This window comes from Grus americana, chromosome 9 (genome assembly GCF_028858705.1).
Source record: "Grus americana isolate bGruAme1 chromosome 9, bGruAme1.mat, whole genome shotgun sequence".
NCBI lineage: Eukaryota > Metazoa > Chordata > Aves > Gruiformes > Gruidae > Grus > Grus americana.
The window spans coordinates 758,640-786,164 of record NC_072860.1 but is presented as its reverse complement, the minus strand read 5'-3'; the positions used below and the strand labels follow the sequence as shown (position 1 = coordinate 786,164).

At 51.4% G+C, this 27,525-nt stretch overlaps 3 protein-coding genes and 1 long non-coding RNA gene across 8 annotated transcripts; 1 reads left to right on the top strand and 3 right to left on the bottom strand.

Moving 5' to 3' along the window:
- Positions 1-385: 385 nt before the first annotated feature.
- PIGX (phosphatidylinositol glycan anchor biosynthesis class X) lies at positions 386-9,430 on the bottom strand. Of its 3 annotated transcripts, none has more exons than XM_054834873.1 (6): positions 9,331-9,430; positions 8,161-8,224; positions 7,565-7,706; positions 6,439-6,652; positions 5,353-5,453; positions 386-4,249 (listed from the first exon to the last, which is right to left on the bottom strand). In XM_054834873.1, the coding sequence occupies exons 1-6, from the start codon at positions 9,398-9,400 to the stop codon at positions 4,091-4,093; spliced, it is 750 nt and encodes a 249-aa protein (XP_054690848.1). In that variant the 5' UTR covers positions 9,401-9,430; the 3' UTR covers positions 386-4,090. The 3 variants fall into 3 exon arrangements, with proteins under 3 accessions (XP_054690848.1, XP_054690847.1, XP_054690849.1); XM_054834872.1 differs by having other exon boundaries at positions 2,838-4,151; XM_054834874.1 differs by having other exon boundaries at positions 2,838-3,123.
- Positions 9,431-9,510: 80 nt separating this feature from the next.
- Positions 9,511-13,667, top strand: CEP19 (centrosomal protein 19). Its single transcript, XM_054834875.1, has 3 exons — positions 9,511-9,769; positions 12,321-12,519; positions 12,821-13,667. The coding sequence occupies exons 2-3, from the start codon at positions 12,390-12,392 to the stop codon at positions 13,180-13,182; spliced, it is 492 nt and encodes a 163-aa protein (XP_054690850.1). The 5' UTR covers positions 9,511-9,769; positions 12,321-12,389; the 3' UTR covers positions 13,183-13,667.
- Positions 13,668-16,539: 2,872 nt separating this feature from the next.
- Positions 16,540-21,168, bottom strand: NRROS (negative regulator of reactive oxygen species). 2 transcript variants are annotated; one of them, XM_054836119.1, is made up of 4 exons: positions 21,028-21,168; positions 20,200-20,313; positions 19,473-19,596; positions 16,540-19,221 (listed from the first exon to the last, which is right to left on the bottom strand). In XM_054836119.1, the coding sequence occupies exons 3-4, from the start codon at positions 19,578-19,580 to the stop codon at positions 17,254-17,256; spliced, it is 2,076 nt and encodes a 691-aa protein (XP_054692094.1). In that variant the 5' UTR covers positions 19,581-19,596; positions 20,200-20,313; positions 21,028-21,168; the 3' UTR covers positions 16,540-17,253. The 2 variants fall into 2 exon arrangements, with proteins under 2 accessions (XP_054692094.1, XP_054692095.1); XM_054836120.1 differs by lacking the exon at positions 20,200-20,313.
- A 2,006-nt stretch (positions 21,169-23,174) lies between these two features.
- On the bottom strand, positions 23,175-26,668 carry LOC129209992 (uncharacterized). Of its 2 annotated transcripts, XR_008578276.1 has the most exons (5): positions 24,748-26,668; positions 24,470-24,645; positions 24,282-24,352; positions 23,689-24,150; positions 23,175-23,568 (listed from the first exon to the last, which is right to left on the bottom strand). It is a non-coding gene; the product is annotated as an uncharacterized LOC129209992 (long non-coding RNA). The 2 variants fall into 2 exon arrangements; XR_008578275.1 differs by having other exon boundaries at positions 23,175-24,150.
- Between the last annotated feature and the right edge of the window lie 857 nt (positions 26,669-27,525).

Sequence of the window (27,525 nt, the reverse complement as noted above, 5' to 3'; positions counted from 1 at the left end):
TTTTGCTAATTCATCTCTGCACGTACCTCTCCAGAAACCACAGCAGCTTTCTGAACTTCACACTTCCCTCAGCTCTACTTTCCTTCCCTATCAGTAACCTTACTTCTTGCGGCTCCAGCCTTGCACCCCCAAACCCACTCAGCTCCTGCTTCAAACCATGTTCAGAATCCTTCCCTCCACTCCCATTCTTCTGTCTCCCTCCCCAAGCCCATCTGTTTAAACAAACTAGGAGGGTTTTTTGGTTTGATTTGGTTTTGTGATACCCGTTCATTTGTGATTCAGAAAGTCTTAACTCATCTACTGTACTTATAATACAAATGCTGTGGATTTAAAACCAGCAAATACTTGCTATTTGCCATAACAAAAAACAGGCACTGAGAAGTTCTGTGATTTCTTTCATAGTTTATATTAATCAGAATCGGTATTACTCAAGTTCAGCTAAAAATCTTATCAGTGGGATTCTGATGAATTTTAGATACATTTAGTGAGCCAGGTGCCAGCCAAAATGGTTAGCGCACACTGAAACTGTTCTGAAGTCAATTATTTATTTAGTACTGCCAGTGCTAAGCCCCCTGTAATTCAAGCATGTCCTGCCTCAGTTTCTCCCACAGCATCTTACCACTGACATGGGTTTCCACTCCCACATCCTCACTTGCACAGATTTCCAAATCATCCACTTAGATATTTTTGCCACTTGTGACATTTTTTTCTCATTCATCCAAAGGACATTACCATTTCCTTTCACTAGGGGTCTAGGGGAGCCCGCAGCCTCAATGTTAGTGGGGCTGTGCAAGGACCACTGAGGGAAGTTTCCTTCTAGAAACATCCTCTCTCTGGCTTGCATTTTTGTTGTGCATTAAGGAACAAATCTTCACAGGTGTGTGCTGGGAGTAGGCAGCCCATGTGTGTCTGATTAGGATGGGGGCTGTGCCTGGTTTTTAAAAGGGCTGCAGGTGGTGAAGGGGCAGGGCAACTCTTTGTGTAGGCACTGGGGCTGGCCCTGCTGTGCCAAGGGCTCTGGCTGGGGAGGGGGCTGCCTGTGCTTGCCTGTCCTTGGGAGCTGGCCTAGGAGAGAAATGAAGGGGCTACCACAGGCAGCTGCCTCTGACAAGGAACAGCCGGACCCTGCGGCAAGGACGGATCCCTCCCAGCATTCAACGACAGTGCACACCTTCAGCACACAGCGCTGGGAGCTCGGTGCGTCCGTCAGCTGTGCGTGTGAGCTGTGGTGCATCCTGGAAGCCTGGTGGGAGAGGAGTGTGGAGGCACCCACCACCTGCTCCTGGGTGGGCGAGGGTCGGGCAGCCAGCACTGTGGAAGAGCAAGGGGCGGAGGCAGAGAGAGGCCTCAGGGTGGTGAAGGTCTCCCGTGGGTGCCAGGAGGTGTGGTGAGACGTGTGTCCGGGCCCATGCCTGCCATGCTTCCCCAGATCTCTGCCTATCTCCTTCCTGTCGCTGCCTCCATCACCCTTTCAGGCTGACCGGATCCCCCAAGATTTTTGCTCTTCTGCCACTACTGCCCTGTACCATGCTGCCTTCCACTTCTCCTTTATATGCCTCTCTAGTTCTCCTACCCCAGCTGGTATTAATTCTTCCCACAGTGCTCCTAACAAATGCATATGTATGCCTATCCAGCAGCCTGTCTCTGTCTTCAGTGTGTCCCTCTGCTCTGTAGCCCGTGGCTCTAACAAAGTCCTTCTGCTATCTAGTGGGTTCCCTCTCCTGACATTTAAGACGAGCTGTATGAATAGGACTGTTGAGGGGAGAGAGAGGTAGGGAACTGCTAGGTGTTAAGGCGAGCCCGCAGCCCCAATGTGAGTGGGGCTGTACAAGGGCTGCTGAGGGAGGTTTGAGGCCAGGCCCCCGTTTTGGGGCTGGCACCTTTGGCCTGGGAGCAGGGACTGGATGTTTGCAGTTTGGAGACTGGATGCTGATTTTGGCAAGAGGGACGTAAGGGGTTTGTTTTTTTTTTTTTTACCCCTTCTGTGGATAGGCGAATCCGTAGCTCCAGTGTGAGTATGTATTTTAAAGTACCACTCAGAAAAGTTTCTGTGTAGAAACTTCTCCATGGCTGGTATTTCTGTTGTGCTTTACAAGCAAATCTTCACAGCTGTGTGCTTGGGCTGGCAGCCCAGATGGGTGTGATGAGGATGGGGCTGGGCTTAGTTTTTAAAAGGGCTGCAGGTGGCAAAGGGTGAGGGCTGCTCTTTGTGTAACAACTAGGATTGACCATGGTGTTCTTCCAAGGTCCTTTTCCCTGAGGCTTTCTGCTGGGTTTGCTCTCCTCACATCTGAGAACTTACCTGTCTGGATAGAACTGTTGGAGGGACGGAGTGAGGTAGGGAACTGTTACGTGTTAAGGGGAGCCCGCAGCCCCGATGTGAGTGGGGCTGTGTGAGGGCCGCTGAGGGAAGTGTGAGGCCAGGCCCCCATTTTGGGGCTGGCACCTTTGGCCTGGGAGCAGGGGCTGGATGTTTTCAGTTTGGAGGCTGGATGCTGATTTTGGGTGACAAGGACATTAAGGTGCTCTTCAGATGCTGTGATAGCAGGCAGCTTGTTTTAGCTAAGGAATTCCACCTGTGATTTTCAACTGGTATTATCTGATGTTAAAAAAAACAGACTGTGAGCTTTCAGGTGATAAAGACCTGCCAGAGTTAAGTGGCCATCTGGGATGTCACCATTCTGAGGGTCAGACCACAACACAGAATTACTTACCCGTAGAGAGCACAAGACCAAACTCAACTCTGGGAATTAAAAATCCCACTCGGAGACAAGCATTCCGATATCAGTCCACAGCCCTGCTGCGCTGATGTGGTTAACCAGGCCACTCAATCTCTCTGCAATTGTTCTCTTTTAATTTCTCCCTTCCCCCCAGCAGATGCAGTGCGTGACTCCTCTGAGGTAGTGGATGAAGTACTGGCGCAGCCATCATCATTCAGCACAGTCAAGGGAAAACAAGAGCCTAGTGTGAGAGCACTTGCCAACCTGTCGTGGGTGAAGTCACAAGACGAGCTCTCTATTGAATTCCAGCAGAAGAAAGATGCCCAAGGGATCCTGAAGTGACAGCTGGACAGCAATGAAAGGCCGATTCTGCTGATGAGAAGTCTCGGCTGCGCACAGAGCCCTCAAAAGGAGGACAGAATTTGAAAACCAAGATTTTCATTCATCCCCCTCACACACGCACTCCCCAAAATCACCTGCTTTTACTAACTCACTCTCAGCTTATAGGGAATAAAACCTATTTTCTCCACCAGCAGTCCCCAGAAGTTACTGTAAGGTCACAATGCCACCTACTGACAATTATCAACCAAGCTCTTCTGCCAATCCAGAGTAACTCGGGTTTTCCATGAAGTAATTTCCTCTCCATTTCCTTGTATTCATCAGCTGTTCTGACGGCTGAATGTGAATCTTCTAAATACTTGCTTCTGGTTAGTATCTTTTCACCAAATTTCATCTTCCAAGTGCTACTCTTTCCACTTCTGAAATAGGGTGAAATTTCTTTCAAATTTTCTAAACCCTTTCAATTCCAATTTGACCAAGAGCAGCTAATTCCTCCTAGTTATTAGAATGGGAGAGATTATTTAAGCCTTCTCCTGTCCCAGGTAAGCACAGAATATCTCTTCACAAATTCATATGTAACCCATCTGGACAACAAGCTTAAAATTCAGAAACTTTAATGACTAGCTGATGTTTTTCATACCCATAATAACCAATCACCAAGTCCGTTGGTTTAAATTGAAGAAGTATAAACAGCTCTGCAAGAAGCAGTGCTGTAATCGAAGCAGGATCCGAGCAAGGAGGAGGAGACCGAGACTTTGCTCCTGACTATTGCTGCATTGCCCATGGCAGTCCTTCTGGTTTTTTGCAGCGCTATTCCTACTCTCCTCCTGCTTTGTCTATGGACAATGCACCAAAACAGTCTTCTGGCGTGTGAAAGGTGTTTGTAAGAATTCGGCCAAGGGAACTTTTACCCATTATGGGACTCTCGCACATTAGCAAGATGTAACTAACAGTAGGGTAGGACTCATGTGGAAAGCTGATGTAATATTCAGTGAGTTTTGCTGCACGGAGGTCAGTCATTCCGTATTTTTTCATTCTGAGCAGGTCACCGGGGAGAAGTGTCCGTATTTGCATACGGCTGCGAGAATCAGACTGGAACAGAGCACCGTAGCAAGAAGAGTCAGGACACACACTAAGGAACTATGTTGCCTGAGCCCCACTGGAACCTGCAGAATTGATTCCTCATATGTCTACAAAGAAAAATAAATGGATTACATGCATTTAACAAGCTATTTCTTCTTGACTGCAACTTGGAGGATTAGTGACCAGACCACTATTTAATTAGCCCTTTGCTAAGGCTTCTTCTGGGATTCAAAATCAGAACCAAGATGGGACATCACCTTTCAATTTACTGCAAATGGAGCACCAGCTGCTCTTGCAGTACAAAGCTCAATAAATTTGTCTGATACCATTTAAAATGGTAGCCATTTATATCCTCTGTATCTTTGTTCTTACAACAGGCTTGCCGTTGAGGATATGTATGTAATACAGCATGGGAGGGAGCAGCTCTTGGAATGAGCATTTCACAGTTCACTGAGAAGTCCGTTTCCTCCAAGGCGAACAACTATACTATTTGGATTCTCTCTGATGCAAAAAGCTCAAAACTGTTTTTGGACAAGAGCTACAGCTATCCCACACACCTGCAGGTATCTTAAATGTAGGAAAGCACACGTTACAAACCCAACAGACTTGCGATGAGACAAATTAGTCTCATTTCTGAATCTCTACGCTATTGCAACCCTTTCAAGTATCAAAGGCAGTTGTTGACCACACTAAAGATCCAACTTTCCTTGGTTTTGAACACAGAATAAAGAAACTTCACCTCTGCCTAGATACTTAGCCAATCAGATAACAACCAAATAGAAGTGGCCTTTTTTTATTTTAAGATGTTACTCCTTCAATCTTTTGGGGTTTACCCCTCCTTTAGTTAGATCATAAAGTAGTTTTCCACTTTGCTATTCCTCTGAAGCACATACATTGTAAAGACTTCTTAATTTGACCAGTGCCAATTATATCCTCAAATTCCAAGTGAACTATGAAGGGGAAAAAAAAGGCAAAGAGAGCAGCCATCATAAAGGACTAGAAGAGGAGAGAGGCTCTAAGCATGTCAGAAGGGTGGGAGGACACTCATTAAGAGCCGGTCAGAAAGGAAGAAGGGAGCCTCCCTGCACAGGAATCACACAACTAAGCCTTTTACTAATTAGTTCTTGTGCTATGGAAGTTGCTAATCACAGAAAAAAGGCAGCGATTGTTAAACGAGAACCAAGAATTCCCACCAAAAATATGAACTCACAGGTTTGTGCGTTACACTGTACCACTGACAGGGGCCATTGGTTTTGCCTGAGCAGGGAGCTTCCGCTTCAGCAGGCTTCCAACACTCTCTTCGCAGGCGATCTACGGAAGATGTTAACGCATCAGCAGAATCCAGATGGGATGAAGCAATACGGCCTGCAAGACTTTTCCAAATGGGGTGTCTTTCCTCCACAACAACTATACAGAATCTACTCCATGAAAGCCACCAGGTGAAACAGCACCGACAGAGACGTGCCAGCTAACCTGCACGGTTCTTTTTGTGCACTTTGCAACTCTTCCCTTCCTGACAGAGTAGGTACCCAAGGAAGACTCTCACCTCTGTGGCATCTTGGCCCTTCTGTCCATAACAGGACAGAGAATTCATCATCAGCCTGTAGACTCCTCAGCTTTAGCCATAGGAATTTGTCTTCCCTCAAAACAAAGAGGTCATTCTTTCATTTCTCCTTGTTGGCCTCCCATTGGCACATACAAGTACTCCCCTCCAATACTTTCATATCAATAATAAATATGTTTTCCTGCTCATAAGTAGTAAATGTAACATAAAAATGGGAAGATTTTGCACCCCTTTTTTAACTGACCAGGCAGTCTTTCCTGCCCCTAAGTTTATCCCAGAAAATCACAGCCCAAATAATGTGCCAGTGAAGATAAAGGAGCTGCGAATCGTTAGCACATTTGCCTTGGCAGCTAGCAAGAATGATTTTGTGAAAGGAAATAAAATTGGTAGCAAAGATGGAGGATTTCATTGTCCATATAACTTAAAATATTCACTGTCAGTGGATATCACGTTCTTGTTTCACAGGAGTCTGAAAGTCCACCCATTCTAACCTTCAGGCACACGCTTTTCTACATTCTTCCCTTATATGTAGGGAACGCAAGAAGAAAGTGTTAGAAACCACCAGAATGCTTTGATTACTCTAAATACCTGGTCGTGAATATTAAATACGCCATGCACGGCTTCTACCGAGAGCTCCCTCTCCAGAAGACAAATACAGAACCAGATTCCAAGCTCTGGATTGCCTGCCGGTTATTCCTCTCTCCCCAAAAGAACACGTAACAAGAATCTCACTGTCACAGCAGCAGACCAGTACTTCGGGGCTCTTCAGAACAACCAGCGCTTCCTCACTCTCTTCTGCCGGCCGGTGGTACCGCCCGTGCACAGGCAAGGCCGCTCTAAAACAGCGAGAGCACCGAGGGTCGGGTTCCATGTACAGGAGAACAAGAAGATCTGTAGCCAAGTACTCTGGAGCCTCCACATCGATGACATCAGGAATTAACACTGCCTGCAAGTGGAGAAAGATACAGATGCGGTTGCGATCAGAATCGACAAAAGGCAGGGATATGGGAAAAAAAAATAAATGAACATTCTGTGCGTGATTCTGGGATTTAAGGGGCCGCTGTCTGCTGCAATAACCTGCTGCAGTAACCTACTGCAGCATCAGAAGGGAAACGTATTTTCCTCATTCTATTGTCTAGCACTGTGCCTGATTTCATGGTCAGGATGGGAATTCTGTCCTTAGGCTGTTCCAAAATAACTTTTCAAGTTTCTCTCCAATGAGTCATTCTTACGTGTGAAAAGTTTACAGTGCAAACCTAACAGGCATTAGCTTAGTTATGCATATAAGCAAGGCCATACCAGCACTCACAAGCACAAGTTGCCCAGAGTCTTCATATCCATGTTTTAACTAAATTAAGCACCTAAGGAGATTACCGTAAAGCCACAGCGTTAGCACATCTCTCTACCCAAAATGCAAAGCAAATACCTGAAAGCAACACAGAAAGCATTGATGAAAACAAAGCTGTGAAGCTACTCAGCCCACACATGCCGCACGCTACTTAAGAGCCTGCCACCACCTCTCTTGTGGGGTTAACCTTCCGTCTTCTCAACCCGAATAGCTTGTACCACAGTCGCTCATGTGGGGCTGAGCGGAATGGCAGAGGCTCCCCAGTACGCACCCCTACATCTAGAAACATCAGCAGCGCACGACACAAAACCCCCCACACCAGGCAATGCCGATCAAGCTGAGAGATACAATGAGATGTCACAAAGATGATACTGTGCAGCATCTCCTTCCAGGAAAAGGAATTAATCACCTTGGTTCAACAAGCCAGATAACAACCAGAGATTACAACTTCCTGAGCGTACTCGTTCTTATCTGAGTGACTGCCAGATGTCTTAGCTTTGGGGTTGTTACCTTCGTTAAATTGTGCTGCTGCAGCGATGCCAGCTCGTAGGGATCCACGTAGATTCCTGCTGGAAGACGAGTTCTAGCTGCCACTGTGCACCCTGCTGCATCCTCCTCCACTACACCGAGTTCCACCTTCACCAGCAGGTCCCTTCAAACAAGCCGCAGAAGCAAAGTGTTTATACCCGCACTTCAAAAGATGGCACAATCACCTCCAAGAGACATACTCTCAAACACGCAGAGATTAGACGCAGCTCTCATGTACTACGTGTGTCAAATTAAAAAAACAGTTCCCTGTCGAGCCATGCTGTCTCTCCCCAGTGAGGAAGTTCACCCTGACTCCACATCCATGACCAAAATGAAGTTTCACTTCTTTGTTAACTTCTCAGAACTACTCCGAGATCTTCATCTTAGAAAAGGGCCTCCTGTTCTTCCTCTACTAGAGCTTGTAATTGTTAATTACTTCATTCGTTGTGCCTAGCCATGCCTACAGATCACAGCTCAGTGAGCTGATGATACAACTGTGCATGAATTAGAAGAGAAGATTCCTCTCATGTGAAATTCCCTGCACGTTACTCTGATGTGGCGCCAGGGTGACAACCTACCTGTGAAACCCCTCCTTCAGAAGCTCCTGCGTGACGGTGGCATCCTGACAAGCAGCCTGCACATCTAAGATAACACAAAACGAACAAGTAATGGTGTTTAAAGAATAGCACACGTAATTATCACACGGGCAGACAACCTTAATGAATGAAAGCCTATAATCTACGAACACATCGTCTGTAAAACTTCTCACAGCAAAAGGGGAAACTATTTCAATTTAGTGCAACTAACAGCTGTTTTATCAGTAGAACACCAAGCTTCAGCCTCCAGAAGGCTGAAATCTCTTTTCCAGTACAGCACCTTTCAAAAGCGTGCTTTTGTTTTTACTGAGGAGTAATCCCCACTTTTTCCCACTGCAACCCCCATTCCAGGTGTGATTCCTTATCTCCTACTTCTCCATCAATCCCTGTAAGATCCAGATTTTAACAACAAACTTTGTGTTACAGCTATTCTTTATTTTTTCTCTAAGTTTCCACAGGATTTCACTTTTAGACCTGAAACTCCCATCATCTTACGTACAACATCAGTATCTGCTTGAGCGGAGACCCAAAGCAAGGCAATGCTGCCTTACTATGAAATTTTGCTGCTGGTTTTCAGTTACCTAATCTGGAAAACTGCTTGCTTCTGTTATTAATTTCCATACTGGAACAGACGATTTCAGTTGGAAATGACCTATGACGACCAAGTGATGACCTGACTGCTCCAGGGCTGGCCAAGCTCAAGCATGTCGTTAAGGGCATTGTCCAAATGAAGCGCTGACAGGCTTGGGGCATCCACCACCTCCCCAGGAAGAGCCCAGAACCCAGCCCTACAAACAAGCAGGCGCGCACAGCTCCACAAGCGCATAAATAAATATTTTCAAGACGAAAGCCCGAACAACCTGGCCTGAACCCTTTCACGTCAGTACCACGGCATCCCAGGTGCTCATGCGTGGATCACACTGCGTGAAGCCACTTGCCCCATGCCCAGGGTTACTGACACGCAGCCCGGCCGGCTTTAACCACCGACGCCTCGGCTCGGCCGAGCTCTAGGCGAGGGGACGGGCTCCCACCACCGCTGCGCAGGCCCGGCCGGCTTCACCCAGCGGGACGCGCAGGGAGCCGCCCGTGGGCCCGGCTTCCCCCCGCCGGGCCAACAGGGAGCTGCCCCCCCCGGGCCGGGCCGGCACTTACGGAGGGCGCAGAGGAGCGCGGCCAGCCCGGCGCGGAGCAGCGCTTCACCCCACCGCCGGCCGCCTGCCATGGCGGGCCGCTCCACACGGCCGCGCTCCCGGTCCCGGTGCCGGCGGCGCTCGCCTGACCCCCGCAGCGCCCGCTCACCCTTCGCTCTGCGGCGTCGGCGGAACCCGCCGCTAAAAGTTGCCCCGGCGCTTCAGCCTCGCCGTTATCCCCACCCGGTGCGCGGGTCTGCAGCGGCAGGGGTCGGCCAGCAGCCGCCACGTCCTGCAGGCACTAGGACGGGCAGCCCGGAGGGGGCCTGCAGCGGGAGGGCCCGGCGACGCGGCTGTAGCCATGGCAACCCCCCCGGTGGAGCGGGCCAGGCCCGGGCCGGCGGCGGGAAGAGGCCGCCACCGAGGAAGCGCTTTCCTGCCCGGTCCCGCCGGTGCCTGAGGTGAGGGGAACGGGCGGGGGGGGGGGGGGGGGAAGGACGAACCCGCTCCTGCCCCGCTTCCCTTCGCTCTCAACGTTTAGGCTTCGACCGCGCATAACCCCGAGGGTTTGCTCGTCTGGCAGCAACGAGCGATAGAAAAGTGGCTTTTTAACGGCAAAAGTAACTCTTCTGCAGCGCAGAAGTTGGCAGGGCAAAAACCCCAACCTATCTGTGTTTCAGAGCTACTGAAACCAGCCTTTCACGCCTGGTAGTGAAGGTCTCTGCTTGCGATACCTGAAGATACAAAACCTCTTTCCCCTCATTTACCCGAATCTGAATGGCTTCTTCTCATGTTCGTGTTCCTCACTGAAGGATTTCTTTGCTGTTTCAGGCCCACTCTTGTGATCGTCAGTGACCCTTCAAAAAGCCATTTCGGCTCAGTTTGAAGCATCATTCCTCATTTTGAGATAGTGAAAGTGGCTCTTGAGAGATTTCTGCTTTTCTGCCCGGCTCATAGAACTATTTAAAAGCAAAAGGCAGAGCAGCTGTAGTTCATTTTCAGTTTTGAGAACATTGCTGGAAATTTGAACTCTGTCCTACGTGGGTTTTAACAAAGAAGGAAGACTTTTCAACTCCATTTCAAAGTAGCTTTTGAAGATTAATGCAATTTTTCTTGATTTGGAGACATACATTAATTTTTTGGGTATAATTTCTTACCTTGTCTTACTGCAGTCTGTAGGGTAGTCAGAGAAGGAGATAACCTTCACGTTTGGCGTATTTTCACTTTTTTAAAACCAAAAGAAAAATAACGCGTGCGTTCAGTGCTGTACACCAAGCTGGGAAAGAGGATCTGCAGCAGATTTGGATCTTTAAGTCTCATCTAATATTTCATCTGACTCAAAAAGGGGAGGGAGCCCAGGGCAGGGCTGGTGCTGAGGGTTCTCAACAGCATGTTGGGTACGGACAAATGCGATAAGGCAGAAAAAGAGAAGTTGTCACCATCCGTCAGGCTGACGTTCCCCCTCTCCTGTTGCAAGACAAGATTCTTCAGAAAAGAGTAAAAAGGATAGTTACAGATTAGCTTCCTAACCTCATTTATATAGGGCCTGACCAACACACTGATACATGAGAGTTTACTAGTCCTGACTTTAAAATGAGATTCTAGTGTGTACAGTATGTTTGTGCTACCTGTATAAATACAGCCACAGATTCAGTGGGTCAGTCAGCGCTCCCTCCCCAGCCACCCCTTTCCTTCACCTTTTAACTATGACAAAAAGCTCCCAGTTCCTCCGTGTACACATGCAGGAGCTCAGCGTTTTCTAATCTTAAGATGTTCTTGACCTTCATGAACGTTTTATAGCTTAAGCTCTCCCAGTGGTAATATGTTGTGTAAAAAGCATTTCCATTTGTCACTTGTAAATTCTCAGCTTTTCAGTTTCATTTCTGGTGTATTTTAGTTTGAGGAGGAGTAAACAGTTGAACATCATCTCCTCTCTTTAAAATGAATTCATATTTTTATTGTCGCTTAATAAGGAGTTTAATTACTTTTGTCCTTCATTTCTGAATCTCTTCTCTGTCCTTATCCCATCTGTCATCGGTTACAGGTATGCCGCTATAAGAAACCGTAAGAAAGCTTTACAAAAACTGACTAGGTATGGCTCCTCTTAAAATCTTAAAAAAAAAAAATAAGGAATTCCAGTGTCACATTATGGGTGCAAAGTTATCCCTTACCATGTGAAATAAGGAATACGACATCCCCGGGTTTGTGACAGAAAGACGAATAAAGGAAATTTGATTCATGTCAATCAATTTGTATCTTTTCAAAGCCAATATGTATAATAGACAAATAAGTATAACAGAATTCTGTCTTTTCCTTATTGCGTCATTCAGATTTAATTTTGTAGAAGCTCTTTGAGCGAGGTTCCAAGACGTTTCAAATTTTTGTTTTAGCTGCATTTTTCTGAAGATTTTTTTCAAATATGCTCAAATAAGCCTACAGCAGAAATATATCATTATATCTTTACTGAAAAAATGGATTCTCCCTGAAGTCACAGCTGGAGCTTTCATATGAACTGTCAGGCGATATGAAGTTAAAAGCCTGATGGTTAGAGCAGGAAGGGGTTTGGTGGGTAAACAATTCCTTGCTTTCCAGAGCAATGGATACAATATGCGGTAAATGTTGTTTGTGAAGAAACTATAATACATTGATTTACTGTTTTATGACATTTTCACTTTCAAAATGAATAAAGATTAAAAAACCCCACATCCTTTTGGTATCATTTCACTGTGCAGTACTTAGCTGGTAGACCAAAACATTAACTTGTGTGCGATACATAATTCTGATTCAAAGCCCAAGTAGGGACAAAGGTGTAAACCAGCAGTTGGGAGTCACTGCGCCTGGCACCCGGCTCACAGAGCACGCAGAGACGTGTTCAGCTTCCACTGAAATCAGGGACACTTACACTATGGCTGCATGTTTTGGCTGAACTTGGGCCACTCTAACCCTACTAAAAAGAACAGTAACGAGAGACGCTCACACTTTCTTTCCCTTTTTTCTCTTCCTGTTTTTCAGTGAGCTTTGACATTGCTGAGCACACCTCTGATAAAACCGATCACGCTTGAGCCAGCAGCAAGAACTGTAATGACATACATCGCAAAGAAGTGCGGGGTCTGCTTTCAGCCTCCATCCATTATCCTGATCTACAAAGAAGACAACAAGGACAAGACTCGCCAGCGCATCATGCCTGTCAGAAATTTCTCCAAGTTCTCAGGTGTGGTGTGTTACTTGCAGCATTCCCCAAGTCCTCTCTGCACAGAGCGAGAGGAACAGATAGTTGGTAACAGCATTTTTAGTAACCACCGGGTAGCTTCTCACTGGCATGCAGGGAGTGCAAAGAGGGGTTGTTTTGGGGTAACGCTGTCTCCCCCGAGGAGCCCAGGGCTACATCTTAACCTGAGCAGTGGCTCTGCTAAGTCTGGAGGTCTCACGTGTGAGGGTTTGGGAGAAGAGGATCTGTTTAGGGGAAGAGATTTGCTTGCAGCTGTAACTCTTCACGGTGGCTTTCTCTTTAGACTGTGGCTTGGCTGCTGAGCAGCTGAAGAATAACCCTCGGCACAAGGCTTACCTAGAAGGGGTCTCGCTGCATCAACTACAGAAGCTGTACGGTTTGCTGAAAGGTCATCTGGGAGGAGAGAGCCTGGCCGAAAGCTTGGAAAAGTTTCGGCAGGAAGAGACCATTGACCCAGAGGAGGATATGAACAAACTAGATGACAAGGAACTAGCCAAAAGGAAGAGCATCATGGATGAGCTCTTCGAAAAGAACAGGAAGAAGAAGGACGACCCAGATTTTGTCTACAACATTGAGGTTGAGTTTCCACAGGATGAGCAGCTTGAGTCCTGTGGCTGGGATGTGGAGTCAGGCGAAGAAATCTGATTCCGGACAAAGATGTCTTGGATGAGCAATTCAGAGACACATCTCACAGTCCAAACAGCGAGAATGATGTCAGCGTACGTATTCTGCTGCATCGTTTTCAGTTCGTGCCATTGATGCACGTTATTACATTGGCTACGGAGAATCCAAGGCCTAAGGTGCTACAGCGGATTTCAGGTTTAAGTGAATTTTGTTTAAGAAGCCAGACTTGACGAAATGGAAATTGGGCAGCTGAATGTATTGGGTGTTTTTAGTCTTTTCCTATGTACGAGTGCCTAAATAATTTTAAATTATTTACTCTTTCATTCGTTTACTTTTCCGTCAGCTTTGGCTGAAAACTCTACCAGCCTGCCTTGCTGTGATTTCTATTCAGCTTCATCTGAAAATGAAGCATTAAATATTTATGTCTTGAAAGCAATGCTAAAGCTTTATTGCATACGTGTAGTATTTATTATTACTTGTTGGAATGTTAAATATATCCTAGTCTTTCTGGGTGAATCAACATTGCGTTGAGAATATTACTTTCACGTTTCCTGAGCGATGCTTAAATCACCAGCTTTGGATTACACAAATATAAATCCTTGTATTTAAGAAACAGAATATCTAGAAAGTAAGTTAGTCTTGAAGGTATTTTTGAAACTACAGCGATTTCAAACTGATGAAGTGAGGTGTTTTGCTTCCTTGTACTACTACATGGTGCTTTCTCAGTAAGTGCGCAGTTCTGGGAAAATGCACTTAAACTATCCGAAAAAACGTCGTGTGTTAGAAGTTCACAAAGGCTGAAGGTGGTTTCAGAGTAAAACAAAACCTTTACCCCTGCTGCCTCATCAGACTACAGTTCCCAGCTCCCTTGAAATAGTTCTAGGGGAGAACCTGAGGTGACGAAGCTACGGTGAAAGGTCCTCCACGTAGTGTTTTGATGGTCACTGAGAACTTAATCTCTGCAAACGGTTATTTTACTTATCCCGCTGAAGTTTTAAATCCCACCGTCTACCTCAGCTGGTTTGTACTAGCCAAGTCCTGCTTTCTTGTAAGAATTAGAAGACTAAGTTTAGGATTCTTTAGAAAATTATGCAACTCCAAAAGCTTCCCAGGTTTTGGCTTTCTGAATCTGAGTGGCTTGTGAGGGTTGTGAATGGGATGGGCCTTCACCCTGAGCTGAGTGGCCTCAGCAAACTCGTGCCTGAGGTAACTAAGAAGAGTTGTAAAGTGCCTCCAAGACCAATTTATTTCCTGTCCTCCTCCTTGCAACCACAAATGAATTAAAGCCTGTCAATTCTATCAATAAGACATCGTATCATAGTGCAGAAGCTGGGGTTTGGAAGACCTCTCCTCCTACACACTGAAACGACAGAGCCAGTTCTGTGAAAAATCTGAAAGGAGTGTCAGTTAAACCGCTGTACTTTGTCACAACTGGAGAAGATGAGTGAGCTTATGTTTCTCTAAGGGAGTCTTCAGTTCAGAAGGGAAATGGAAGCCCATGCCTCATTTGCCAAAAACTGAAAAAAATAAAGCCTGACTCAGCTCTTCCACCCTCAAAGGGGTGTGTAGGTCTCTGGCACAGGCCTTTCTCTGATCACCCAACTGATTTTTACCTAGCCGGTTGCCCAGCTATCCAGACCACAACATGCTCACTTGGATGCAAGAACATTTTGGGACATAGTATTGAAAGCCTTGCTGAAGTTGAGGTCAGTGGCACCCACCGCTCTCCCCTTGCCCACAAACCCAGCTGTGTCATCATGAGAGGCACACAGGTTGCTCAGGCATGACTTACCCGTGGTTGATCCACGCTGAGTGCTCCCAGCCACCCTCTTCTAGAAACGTGCTCCAAGAACGCACGCTCCATGGTTTTCCCAACATGAGGGTGGCTGCCCTGTTGCTCCCCAAGATGTCCTTTTGACTGTTACTGAAGATGCATGAGACATTTGCCTTTCTCCAGTCACTGAGGACCTCCCCCGATCTCTGTGACCTTGCGAAGATGAACAGCAGCTCTAAGAGTGGAAGCTCATCTCGTTGCCCTGACATCCCTTGCAGGTCCCAGCTCTGGGTCAGCCTCGGCTTTCCCAGCACCATGCCCCTGTGGCTGGGCAAAGCTGCTACCACCTCCCATGATGGAGGAGTGTTGAGTATCCCCCACGTCGGCTCAATAAGAGCAAGAATACCCACGTTTTATCCACAACCCAGGCAGTGCCAGGCACCTGTGCACCCCACATCGCCCCACCAGGAGAAGCAGCAGAGTCACGGCAGTGGGGGATGCGACATATCCACCCTCTGAGGCCAGACCTGGCACCCACAGCAGGGGGGAAGTGGTCCCAGGGAGCGGGGTGCTCTCAGGGGCTCCTGACCAGCGGGGACACACCGAAATGCGGCTGCGGTACCTGGTGCTGGCGCAGACCCACCAGAGACCATTGCAGGGACGTATTTATAGGTCACCGTTGTCCCTCAGGCGTGCGGCTTACGGGCAAAAGAACGGCTGAAATAGGTTGAGGGATTCCCCAGCTGGGGCCTGATTTGGTTTTGGCTATTTTGGTCTAAAATAGGGCCAGAGAGAAGCTGTTTTCTGAGACAGATTTGACAGCTGGGTTTCCAGAGCCTTGCCAGCGCTTGGCCCCTAGCAGTGCTGCCAGATGGTCCAGCATGGTCCAACCTACACTGTTTTTTCCCAGCCTGGCACGGCAGTCGGCCACGCGAGGCTCACCAACAACCCCGGTCCTCATCTCCACGCCTGTGCTGGGGAGGCTGCTGCCCTGCTGGCCCCACTGCCAGCCTTGGCTCCCGCTGCCCGCGCCTGCCTGCGCTGGCCCCTGCCATCACTCCCGGCCCCATGCCAGTCTCCGGCATCTCCCTCCGCCACCTCTCAGGACAACCCACCGTAGGATGGAGTGACAGCTGGGCTGGCTGCAGGGGCTCGAGTCCCCAGCACACCCCGCATCACCCTGTTGAGTCCAGGCAAGGACAAGCCTCCATCATGCCCACACTGGCACCACGACTTTCTCCCCCCCTACCCCACCTTCCCATCCAACTCAGACACGTGTTTCACTGGAGACATCCTGACAGTGCCGCAGGAATGAAGCTGCTCTGGTTCTCAGCAGGGCTTTTGAGCTTCTCATTTCCACACACATGTAACCCTCCGAGGAACAAAGCGACACTTCCCCAGGTAGCGCGCTGCTGGTTTGGGAGAACTGGTACATGCTGCGACCAGGGCTGGGTGGAGGAAACCCCCCAACGCTGACAGACCCAACAGCCCACAAAAGCAGGGCTTGCGCAACAAGGAGGAAGGCTTTCTCTTGTTTTTTTTCTTCTTTGCGTCTGTTTAATCCAGCAGTTGCTGGAGGAAAAGAAATCTATGATGAAATATTACCACTGATATAATTTATTCTCATGTCTTAGTCAATATTTTACATCATTGCAACTTGGGCTATTTATAATGGGCTCTTCTAGCCAGGATTGTGACTTGACCAAGCAACAACACCCCAAAACGTGTTTTTCAGCCGTGCTGACAATACCTGTCTTACCAGCACACGCACACGGGTGCACACCCAGAGCTGCCTGCAGGTTTGCCGGTGCCAGCAAGAGCGGCACGGGAAGCCGCAGCCACGGAGGCCCTTCTCTGCAGTGCCCAGGTGATGCTTGCTCTGGCCCGAGGCAATTCATGGAGGCTGGGTGCGGAGCTGGACGATGTTTTGCAGCAGAGAGTTGGCTACGGGAATGAATAAATAAAAGGAACTGCCTGAACAGGGGCAAAAAACAGCCCTGGGGGGCGACTGTCCGTGCCCCTTTGGCCAAGAGGTGTTCAGTGTCACATCTGCTTGGCTCTCACCAACATCAGCTGGAGGTTTCTGCTGAGGATGTGTCCCTTGGGGATGCCCAGCATGGCTCCAGGCTCCATCACCAGCCACAGCCCATCGGGTATCCTTAGGGCATCCGTAACAGGAACAGCAGCTCTCCCAGCACCCCCTGGTCCTCCAATCCAGCAAGTCTCCGTCCCACCCACCTCAGAGGGATTAGCGCCTGTAATCCTGACAATCCACTCACATTCACTGTTCCCGAGCCCTTCCTCCTCCTCCTCAGCCATCAGTAAGGGCTGGACACCCCGCACCGGCTTTTCACCATTTTCAGCAGCTTTTGCTTGAGCGTGAGGAAGACAACAGCGAAGGCCACCAGGAGCGTCAGGCAGGTGGGCAGAGCCAGCACCAGGTAGAGGAGCGCCAGGTTGGCCGTCTGCCAGCGGCAGCTCCGCAGGACGGGCTCGGGCAGCGCCCTGGGGCTCAGCGTGCGGGAGGCATAGCTGCAGGTCACCTCCTGCCCATCGGGGACGTGCAACCCCTCAACCCGCTGCAGGGCGTCCCACCAGCCCAGCGTGCAGCAGTTGTAGGGGTTTCGGCTGAGGTAGACCTCCCGCAGGCTCTTCCCGAGGGGCATCCGCGCGACATCTGGCGGCAGAGCCGGGAGGCAGTTGTCCCGCAGGTCCAGGCTGTGCAGCTTCAGGACGCCCAGCGAGGTAGGGAGGACGGTCAAGGAGTTCCCCGAAAGGTCCAAGCGCACGAGGCTGTTAAAGGCAGAGAAGTCCACCGCAGTGGAGGAGAGGCTGGTGTTCCTCAGAGACAACACCCTCAGTGTCAGAGCAAGGTCCTGCAGCCACCCCAGGTCCCTGGACAGTGCCTGATGGTTGTCGGAGAGGTCCAACTGCATCAGCGGTGTCCCCTGGAAGGGGTGGCCGCCCAGTCCCTGCAGACCACAGCCAGCCAAGGAGAGATGAGTCAAGGTCTCCACACCCCTGATGTCCACACAAGGGGGACTCTCCACCTGGCCTGCAACGGCTGGCTGGGGACAGAGGTCAACCCGGTTGCGGCTGAGGTCCACGGTAGCAATCTTCCTGGTGTAGGTGAAAACCCCAGGAGGAAGTGCCCGCAGCCTGTTGGTGCTGAGGTTGAAGAGCTGCAGGTTGGGCAGAACGTCCCCAGTGCCCACCTCCGCCTCCAGCTCCGCCAGCTGGTTCTGGCTGAGGTCGAGCTCCGTCAGCATGGCTAAGGAACCCCCCTCCGAGAGGTGAAACACCTCCAGACAGTTCTGGTTGAGCTTCAGGTGGGTGAGGGAGGGCATCTGGGCCAGGAAGCCCTCCGGCAGGTACCAGACCTGGTTCTGGCTCATGTCGAGGAGGCGCAGGGAGGAGAAGTTGCTATTGCAGATCTCGTCCCAGAGGCTGACCCTTGTGATGTTGGTGAAGTTGCCATCAATGAGCAGGAACTGCACCGTGACGTCTGCCAGGGATGTGCCGTTGGGGAGGCGCTGGTAGAAGCTCATCTGATTGTCCTTCAGCAGCAGGGAGTGCAGCTTGCTCTGCCGGGGCAGCAAGGGGAAGAAGAGAAGGCGGTTGTGGGACAGGTCCAGCACCTCCAGTTCAAAGAGGTCATCGCTTTCCACGGCCAGGAACCACTCGATGACATTGTTGCTGACGTTGAGCACCCTGAGCTGGGTCAGGCCAAACTCCACTACACAGGGGAGGTAGTTGTAAGCTATGTTGAGCCTTTGCAGCCTCTGCAGCCCTTCGAAAGCCTGGTCAATCTCAAAGATGTAGTTCTTCTCCAGGTTAAGCTCCAAGAGCTGCGTCAGGTTCGTGAAGACGGATGAGTCCAGCCTCATGATGATGTTCCTGGCCACTGACAAGGACTCCAAGGAGGACAGGTTCCAGACCAAAATGGATACCATGTCCTCAGTGAGGCGGTTTCCAGCTAGATCCAGCATCCTCAAGGCTGGCAGAACAGAAAGAGCAGCTGCTGTCAGCGAGTAGTTGGTGAAGAGGAGGTTGTCTGCCAGGGAGAGCACGTGGAGGCCTTGGCTGCTGAGGAAGGTGCCAGGCTCGATGAGCTCCAGCCGGTTCTTGGTCAAGCTGAGATGCCGCAGCTGGTGGTACGAGAGCAGAGAGGTGTTTCCCAGGACCTGGACAGTGTTGTCATCAAGCAACAGCTCCTCAGTATCGCCTCGAAGATTTCCTGGGACGGAGCTCAACCACCTCGCAGTGCAGTCCGTGGTGCTCTGTACCTAAAGCATGAAGTGGATACGTAACGCTGCTCTGAGAGGCGGGAGATGGGGGGGAGATGACAAGGGAGAAGTTTGGGGAGCAGAGTGAGGATGGAGGAGGTGGCTCTATGCTTAGAGCCTTGGCACCTCAGTCCACTCCTTAGCTAAGCCTGTAGCCAGGAGAGGGAAGGTCTGGAGATGCGGAAGCATCTGGGCTTTGCTGGGCAGGACCAAGCAATCAGAAGGGTGAGGGTTTGCAAGAGAGGACTTACGAGCTCACAGCCACCGGGAGATGTTGCCCAGGCTGCGACCACCCCGCTTCCCCATCCCGCTGCCAGGAGGACCAGAAGCAGGGAGACGCCAGGGAGCGGGGCCTCCATCTCAGCGGCGGCACTCCTGCAGAGATGGAGACAGGTGAGAAGGTCAAAAGCTGCAGACCGCTCCTCCTGAAAGATTTTCCCAGGGAGCCCATCACGGCACACGGCCGGCCTCCTGCCCACAGCTGCTGCCTGCAGACGGGCGCACAGCTCCCATTGTTGCCCCCAGCAGCACCCAGAGGTGATGGGCTCCCAACACACCATAGTGGTGGCCACCACGCCCCACAAGACCTGGGCCACCACAAGCTGGCCACAGAGAAATGGCAAAGAGCCCTAGCACTGAGCCTGCCCAACCCAGCAGGAGCCCTCGTGGGGGTCCACCAAGGAGAGCCCGGGGGGCAGGGGAAGACAAGGGACGGGGGCGTGACGGCCCGGTCCCCGCGCAGGGCAGCACACGTGGGAAAGGCACCGTCATTGCTGCACAGCTGCTCGCAAACACCAGTGAACTGCAGCCCTCGAGCAGAGGCTCCCCCCCGTGCCAGGGCTCCCGTCCCCCCTCTCCAGCACCACACGCTCCCCTGGGGGACACCGACCCAGCCGCCGCTGAGTCCCCTCCAGCACCCTGCCGGAGATCCTCCCGGGGAAGCAGAGGCTCTCCAGCATGAGGTGCCCCCTTACTAACTTGGTGGAACCGGAGCTGACGGCATTTGCATCTGGGGAAAAGCTGAACCTCAGGCAAATGAGCAGCGAGGTCTCGGCGAGTGCTCGGCAAGCGGCGTTTTCATAACTGCCAGCGCTTGAAGAAGAAATGGTGGGTTATTTTTGGCAGCCCGGGTAGCCGGAGCCTCGCAGCACAAAGGGAGCAGGGTTGTCTCCTTCCTTGGGGCAGCCAAAAGCGCGAAGACAATGTCTTACCAAAGCGGCATTAATTACGCTGGTGGGGATGGAGAGGAAGCCCCCCTCCCGCGGGCTGGAGCTGATGCACACAGCAGCTTGCACCCACCCAAGCCCTCGGTCTCCAGCCACGCCTCATGCCCAGGCACGGTGGCAGCAGAGGAACCCTGCTGTGTCCTTGCTGCACCCAAAAAAATGAGGGCTTTGGCTCCAGGTCACCTTCAGCCCCTGAAGCCCTCTGCGGAAGCTCACGCTTGCCTTTGTCCAGCTCAGCCTGTCTTTGCCACCCAGAGTTGGCCTCCCCCAGCACCAAGAAGAGCCTCCATCCTCCCACACTCCTCCCCGGGGCTGCAGGGATGGCGCCTGCCCGGCCAGGAGAGCAGGCAGCAGCGTGGGCAGGAAACCCCTGCCCGCAGTCCCACAGAGGAGCCCACATGCAAGAGATCTAGGAGCACCCAGGGTGCTCCCCACGGTGCACCGGCCCACGCAGCCACAGCTCTCGTGAACACGGGCACAAGTGTAGTACGGCCGCTGGGTCTTCAAGCTGGTGAGGGGGGGCTCCCCAAAAACCCCCAACGGGAGGTTTTTTCCCCAGCAAAGGTATCAGGGTACTCACCGCGTGAGGCGGCGCGCAGGGTTTGCTGCAACTCATCCTGCAGCCGGCGGCCCCTCCGGCTGCGCTCAGGGGGCTCTTGTGGCCAAGGGTAGGTGCAACCCGCTGGGTTTCTCTCCCACCCGCTTTCTCGCTTAGCACCAATATAGCCTTTGCGGAAGGAGCTAACGGAAACTGCAGTCACATGGAGGCAGAGAGCGCGGCCAGGCACTTCGCTTACTGATCTCAGCACTTACAACCCGGGTCATGCACTCGCAAACAGCTCCCCAGCAAGGAGGAACCGCGGGGGCCGGGCGGGCAGGGAGGGGGATGCCAGGGGAACCAGCCCCCACCCAGGGTCATGCAGCTCCTGGCTCTCCCGCTGCTCCCGGGGACAAGCCAGCACTGGGGACAACCCTTGCACCGTGACTCTTCTGCACAGCTCCAGCAGCAAAACCCCTGCGAGGGTTTCAGGCAGCAGAGCTGGTGACCCCGGGGGCGTTTCTTGCCTGCAGAGCCATCCACCGACACTGCCGCGCTGGAGAAAAGCCACCGGCCGGGCAGTGCTCCCCTGCATGGCACCTCTTCCTGTGTCATCCCTCTAGTCCCTCGCTTGCCTCCAGCGCCCATCTCAGGGGCTTCAACAGGAGCCAAGGGATGCGCTTCCCGCGGGGGAAGAAGAAGGTGCTGTTATTTCCTGTCGCATCCCAAGCGGAGGTTGAACGTGTCCCCAGATGCTTTGGGACACCAGCGCCCAGGCCCTCGCCCTGCCTAGGTGAGATTCGGGATGCTCAGATCCCACCGCCTGCAGACCTTTAGGTCTCCTGGGGCTGCTCAGGATTTCAGCAAACCCAGCACCCAGGGTGCGAGTGAGACCCGTTTGGATACAGGGACCTCCCAAGTGCTGATCCTCACGTGACAGTCTGCATAAATGGCTTTTCCCATAACTGCCAAGGCAGAGAGAGACAAAAAAATCCACCTTACCAAGGCAATATGAACAGAGAGGCCCTCTTCTTCCTCACCCCCATCTACCCCTGCTCTCCATCTCCCCACCTCATATCCTCCCCTCTCCTGGGACCCTCATGAACCCCCAAATCCTCAGCAAATCCATCCACGGAGGGGGAAAACAGTTTGCCTGGATTTACCCAACTGGAAAAGGCTTCAAAACTCTCGAGAAAGGATTCAGCCACACAACAGGACCCTGCGCAGCGGGATCAGCAGATACCGCCCTGCAACGTCTCTGCTCTGCGTCCCAGGCACCGGCGGGACCTTCTGCAGCAGTTGGGAGATGAACCGTTTCATTGCGGCACACCAAGCCCCCGCCAAGGGACGTGACAGCCTGGGTCACCCCCACCCGCCAGACCAAGCGGCCCCCAAACTCCCGCAGCCAGCAGAAATGACCAGTGAGATATTTTTCTGCCTTCACCCTAAATTTAATTTCTTCTCTGGAAGGAGACTGAGCTCTCCCATGTCACTCACGAAAAAGCCCTGTGGTTTCATTTCCTCCATTTTCAAGGAAGTTTGAAGTATAAAAATCAAGAAGGAAAAGAGAGAAGCACTCCTCATCCAAGTGAACCAGGGCAGATGGCAGAACCTCCACAGTGGGGCAAAATTCCCATGGCGCTGCTCAAGGTCGCACGAAGGGCTGACACTGGTTGACGATTACAAACCCACTCCTCATCCCCAAAACCCCGCCACGAGCCCAACCCGCACCAAACCCCCTCATCTGATGCTTGGAAAGGGAGGAGCCAGCAGACATTCACCCCAGGGCCAGGAAGTCCTGAAGCCGTAGAACTTGATCATCCTCGTCTGCAATCTTACCCTGCTCTTGGGTGATCTGGAGGCTCCTGGGAGACCTTCCGATGAGATTCCTTTGTGCGGAGCAACCGAAGGTGATGCCCGAAGGATTGGCAGAGCCCTCGCGCCGCCCGGCCGCGTTTCACCCACCCTGTCCTCCTCAGAAAGCGGCCGCACACCAGGGCTGCTCCCCGCAGAGTGGCCGCCGACTCCGCACTGGGGCAGCTGGCAGCAGCGCTGCATTTCACGCTTTCCCCACATCCTGCAGCCAGATGGTTTTGAAAACGTCCCAAAGCTGCTGCTTGTTCCCCTCCTCTTCCTCTCAAGCAGCATCATGCCCCCCACCCAGCCTTCCCAGTAAGGACTGGCTCTGTGCGTTGCGGGGTTTTTTAATTTGTTTTTGAATATGGGCACAGTAAAGGTATAGGGATTGAGCTGCCAGGAGCTGCTGGTCTGGTCAGCTCTTCATGAAGCTCCAATCCAGCTCAGTGACACACGTGGATTAAATTGAAGGACGTTCAGCCGCTCGGAGCAGTGTCCACACAGGCAGCTGCGATTCCTGCAGCTGTAGGAGACGACCGGGAATCCCCATATGGTTTTACACCCAGTGAGCTTCCTCCATTCCTCCCACCAACTCTTCCCTCCAAACGATCTTTTCCCCTTAGCAATCCTCAAATTCTCAAGCACAAACCAAGAGAAAAGTTGCAACGAGAAGGCAGCCGCCCGGTCGCCCCTGGACTGCTGCTCCCGGCACAGGGAAAGGAGAAACTGCAACAGAAAACAGCAACCCCATTGCTGCGCCTCGGCATGCCCCTTGTTTTCCTGCAGGAAATGTGATTTCTTCCCGAGTGGAAGCACCAAGAGAAAGGTCACTCCCAGTTCACGCACCAGCAGGACCTCCGAAGAGTTGGGGCAAAGCAAGCAGAAATGTTTCTCCATGGGCTTCCTCTACTCCCACCGCGATGGAGAACTGGAGAGAATTAAACAAGTTGTTCCGCAAGGCAGGACGGAGCAAAGAGTTCCCGGGAAGACTCCGGCTCTGCTCGCTCTCCAGCATTTTGCCCGACAAGGAGAGGACACAGAGAGCACCCCTGCAGAGGGAAAAAGAGATGGGGAGAAGAACCAGCTGCTCTGGGAAGGCTTAGTTAGATAAATACCTACAGAAACGTTACAATCGCCAGCTCAGGGGAAACTGCAACCTGTATTGCAGAAAACGTTAGGTAGGCTGGAGCGACTGACCCCGTCGCAGCAGCATCTCGCGTGTTGGATCTCAGGGAGGAATGGCCGCAGGGTGAAGACCAGCATCTCCCTCCAGTTGTTCATTCCCAGGTACTGTGGTCAGCGACGACTCTGAAAATGAAAGAAAATCCAAATTTTATCTTTAAAAACCCACATCAAATTTGCTGCTTGGCTGACACGTGCACAGGCAGCACAAACGTTTTCAAAATGACACGAATGACAAAGTTATTTAATTTAATCACCCGCTCCGGATAAAACGAGGGAAGCTGAAGTTCTAATGTATCTCAGAAGCTGCCGGTAGCGGTAGTTGCCTCTAATTTAAGATGAACCATGAACATCAAAAAGAAAACATGGTTAGTTGTCACATAGCCAAAAGGGAAAAGCTAAACTGGCCAGCTGGACGGCTGAGCTTTAAACTACACAAGTTCACCTGGCTGAATTCCTGGACAGGAATCCACTCAGTTTATCCCCAGGGAACAGCGAAGGCCGTGTCCATCCCAGGATGGCGTGGATGCATCGACGTACACAAACAAGCACGGGCACCTCCGCAGCCCCAGCGCTGCAGCTGGAGCTGTGCAAGCAGCACCGTTTCCCTCCAGCGTATTTCTTGCAGGGGAAACCAAGAGACGAAAATCAGCAGTCTATAATCAGCTTCAAAATCTCCTTCCCCCCCGCAGTTGTAGCCAAACAACCTGCTTGATTGTTTACCTAGCCACGCTCGGTCTTCTGCCAGGGAAACGCACGTGCAAGCCCTGACATCAGTCACTAAACTAAAGCTCCAGGCTCCGGTTTCACAGCAGCTCGTGTGCCTGGGAAAACCCCGCAGCGAGAGCATCCTCCTCCGGGCCGACTCCACACCCCGCTCCTGCTCCCCTCGCAGCAGCCCACGCTCCCGGCTGGCTCTCGATTACCCGTTTATCCTCGACCAAGCTCCCCTTTGCTCCCCCATTTTCAGCCGTCAGGACTCTCCAAGCCCTTGCCAGGTTTTCTGATGGAAAGAAGTCGTCGTCGTCTTTGAACGCAGAATTAACTCTGGGTTGTTCTGAGCAGAGCGCAGGGTTCGCTCGCTTGCCTTTGCAGCGACACGCCGCTTGCTGACACCTGCAGGTACTGGGGCTGCATGAGCTCAGGGAGGAGGGGGAAGGAAATAACCCCACCAGACAGACAACGTGCAACGAGCCCGCAGGGAACCAGGTGGGAAAATGATGCCTTTGGGCTTGGAGGACACTTCATCGAGGACCTAGACACCATCCAGGAGCCCCACAGCAACGACTTTCATAGAGGATCCCCCCTTTGACCCTTTAGTTTCTAAAAGGTGCAATATCCTCTGTGGGGCTCAGAAAAAAGGCAGAAATAGGTCTTAGTAGAAAGCAAAACCACGTTTCTGAGAGTGCAGCGCCGTGCGGGAAGGCAGAGGGGAGCTGGTCAGCAGCTCAGCCACAGCCGCTTCCCGCACCCCGTGCTGGGGGGTGAGGCTGCACCCTGGTCCCCCTCCTGCAGGCAGGTCCAGCCTGGGCAGCTCCGTCCCTGCGGTCACCACTCTTCCTTCTCCCACATCTGACAGCGTGCAAGATGTAAATGAGGAGGAAGTGGGCCGCAAAAGGGAGAGCCGCAGAAGTGATCTCATTTCCCCCTCTGCTCGCCCGCACACGCGGCCGAGCCCACCCTGCGGCCAGGCTCCTGCTGCCTCTCGTAGCCTTCACCCACCCACCTGGCCCGGGCTGGGGGTTTGAGGTCTGCGCCAGGGATCCACCACCACGCCAAAACGAACCTCCTCCTCAGAGGGTGGAAGAGCATCCAGAACACAAGGTCTTCAGAGCAGAGCACGCAGCAAGACGCATCGGATGTTGAAGTAGCAGAGCCTTGGATTTCTGTAGCAATTGGAAGCCAAGCGCACCCACTCCCTTATGGCTCAGGATCAGAGACAGACACTACTGAAAGTCCAGATGCTCTAGAGAAATGCTTGCAATGCATCTGCAGGATGCACAAGTGCCCAAAGCCAGAGAAGACAACTGATCTTTCCTCCTAGATCTCCTCAAACGCTGGAAAACCCCATGACCAGGTTGCTTACATCTACAGTTTGGTCTTTGGTTGCACCTGGACCTGAAAGTGTTGCCCAAGTTTTTCCCACAGGGTTGCCAGATGTGGATAAATTGATCTCAGTTTTGTACAATAAAATAAACCATTAAAAGCAATAAAAACCCCTGACCCATCTACTCCAGCACATTCACCAAAGTTTTTAGTGTAAAACTGCCGGGACTGGAGGCTCTAAGTCACCAGGAGGAGAAGGTATGGACAAGTCACTGCCGTGACATCATTCAGCAATGCAAATTATGGCGAGAAAAACGACTCCCATCTGTAGTCACACGTACTCCCTTCCTGCTGCCATTCCGCTTAAGAGAAGTGAGTAACTGTGTCATTAACGTGAAGGGAAGCGAAACTCCCTCAGCTCCTTACAGAGCTAAGCCTGTCCCACCCAGCTTTCCCCCCTGGCCAGGAGAGCCACAGCCCTGCTACGCAGCCTTAGCTCACAGGCAGCTCTTCTTCACAGTGGGTTTCAGTCGGGGCTGGAAGCAAGCCAGAGCCTTCACGCTCCAAAGTCTTCCTTTCCCAGATCTTCAGCCTTGGGGCTCAGCATCATCCTTTCGAGCGTGATACCTGCAGGACAAGTGACAGAGGAAAGCCGGTCTGCGGGGTTTCAGGATCGGCACTTAGGGCATATTCCTTGGTCTCGTGTAAGAAAACAGAAAAAACTGCCAGGATAGAAGTTTCTGTGGGTTTTTTAAACAAACTCTGACACAAACATGACATCATTGTTGTACCTGAAACCTCAAGCCCACAGCTGTATCTGGAAGAAACTCAAAGCAGGCTTTCACCTTTCAGTTTGAGACCTGAATTAACCCAGGGATGCAAGAGGGGGGAAAGTTCAAACGGATGCATCGATTAATGAAGTAGATCTTCCCCTCTCGCGCTCCATTTTCCTTGCGAGAAGGGCAGCTCACGGTCTGCCAGCCAAGACGAGCCACGTCCCAGAGACGCACAGCGCGGCGGGGTGAGACCACTAGGTTGACACGTAATAACAATGTATTTCCGTATCACACGCTCTCCTGAGTCCCACTAGTGTTTGTTCTCGCTCTGCTCCAGTTCTGCATGCGTCAATTATTGCAATAAGACAAAATCGCACGCTAAAGCCGCGATAAAATCTCTCAAGTGTTTACAAAGCATGAGATCCTGCCCTCGCACTCTGCCCTTGCACAACGCCTGGCAGAAGGGCTCAGGTGCCCAATGTCAGACGCGATCCGGCATGAGAAAAGCATTCGCTGTCACCTGAGCACCAAAAAAACCCAACCAAAAACCTTAAAAGGTGATGTGGAAGTGGCAGACGCAGAGGCTGAAAAACTTTAACCGCTGCAGTATTCGGAGCATCATACAAAAAGCATTTCGGTCAACGTCCATTTCCTTACTGGCAGGTTCGTCCAGCAGTTT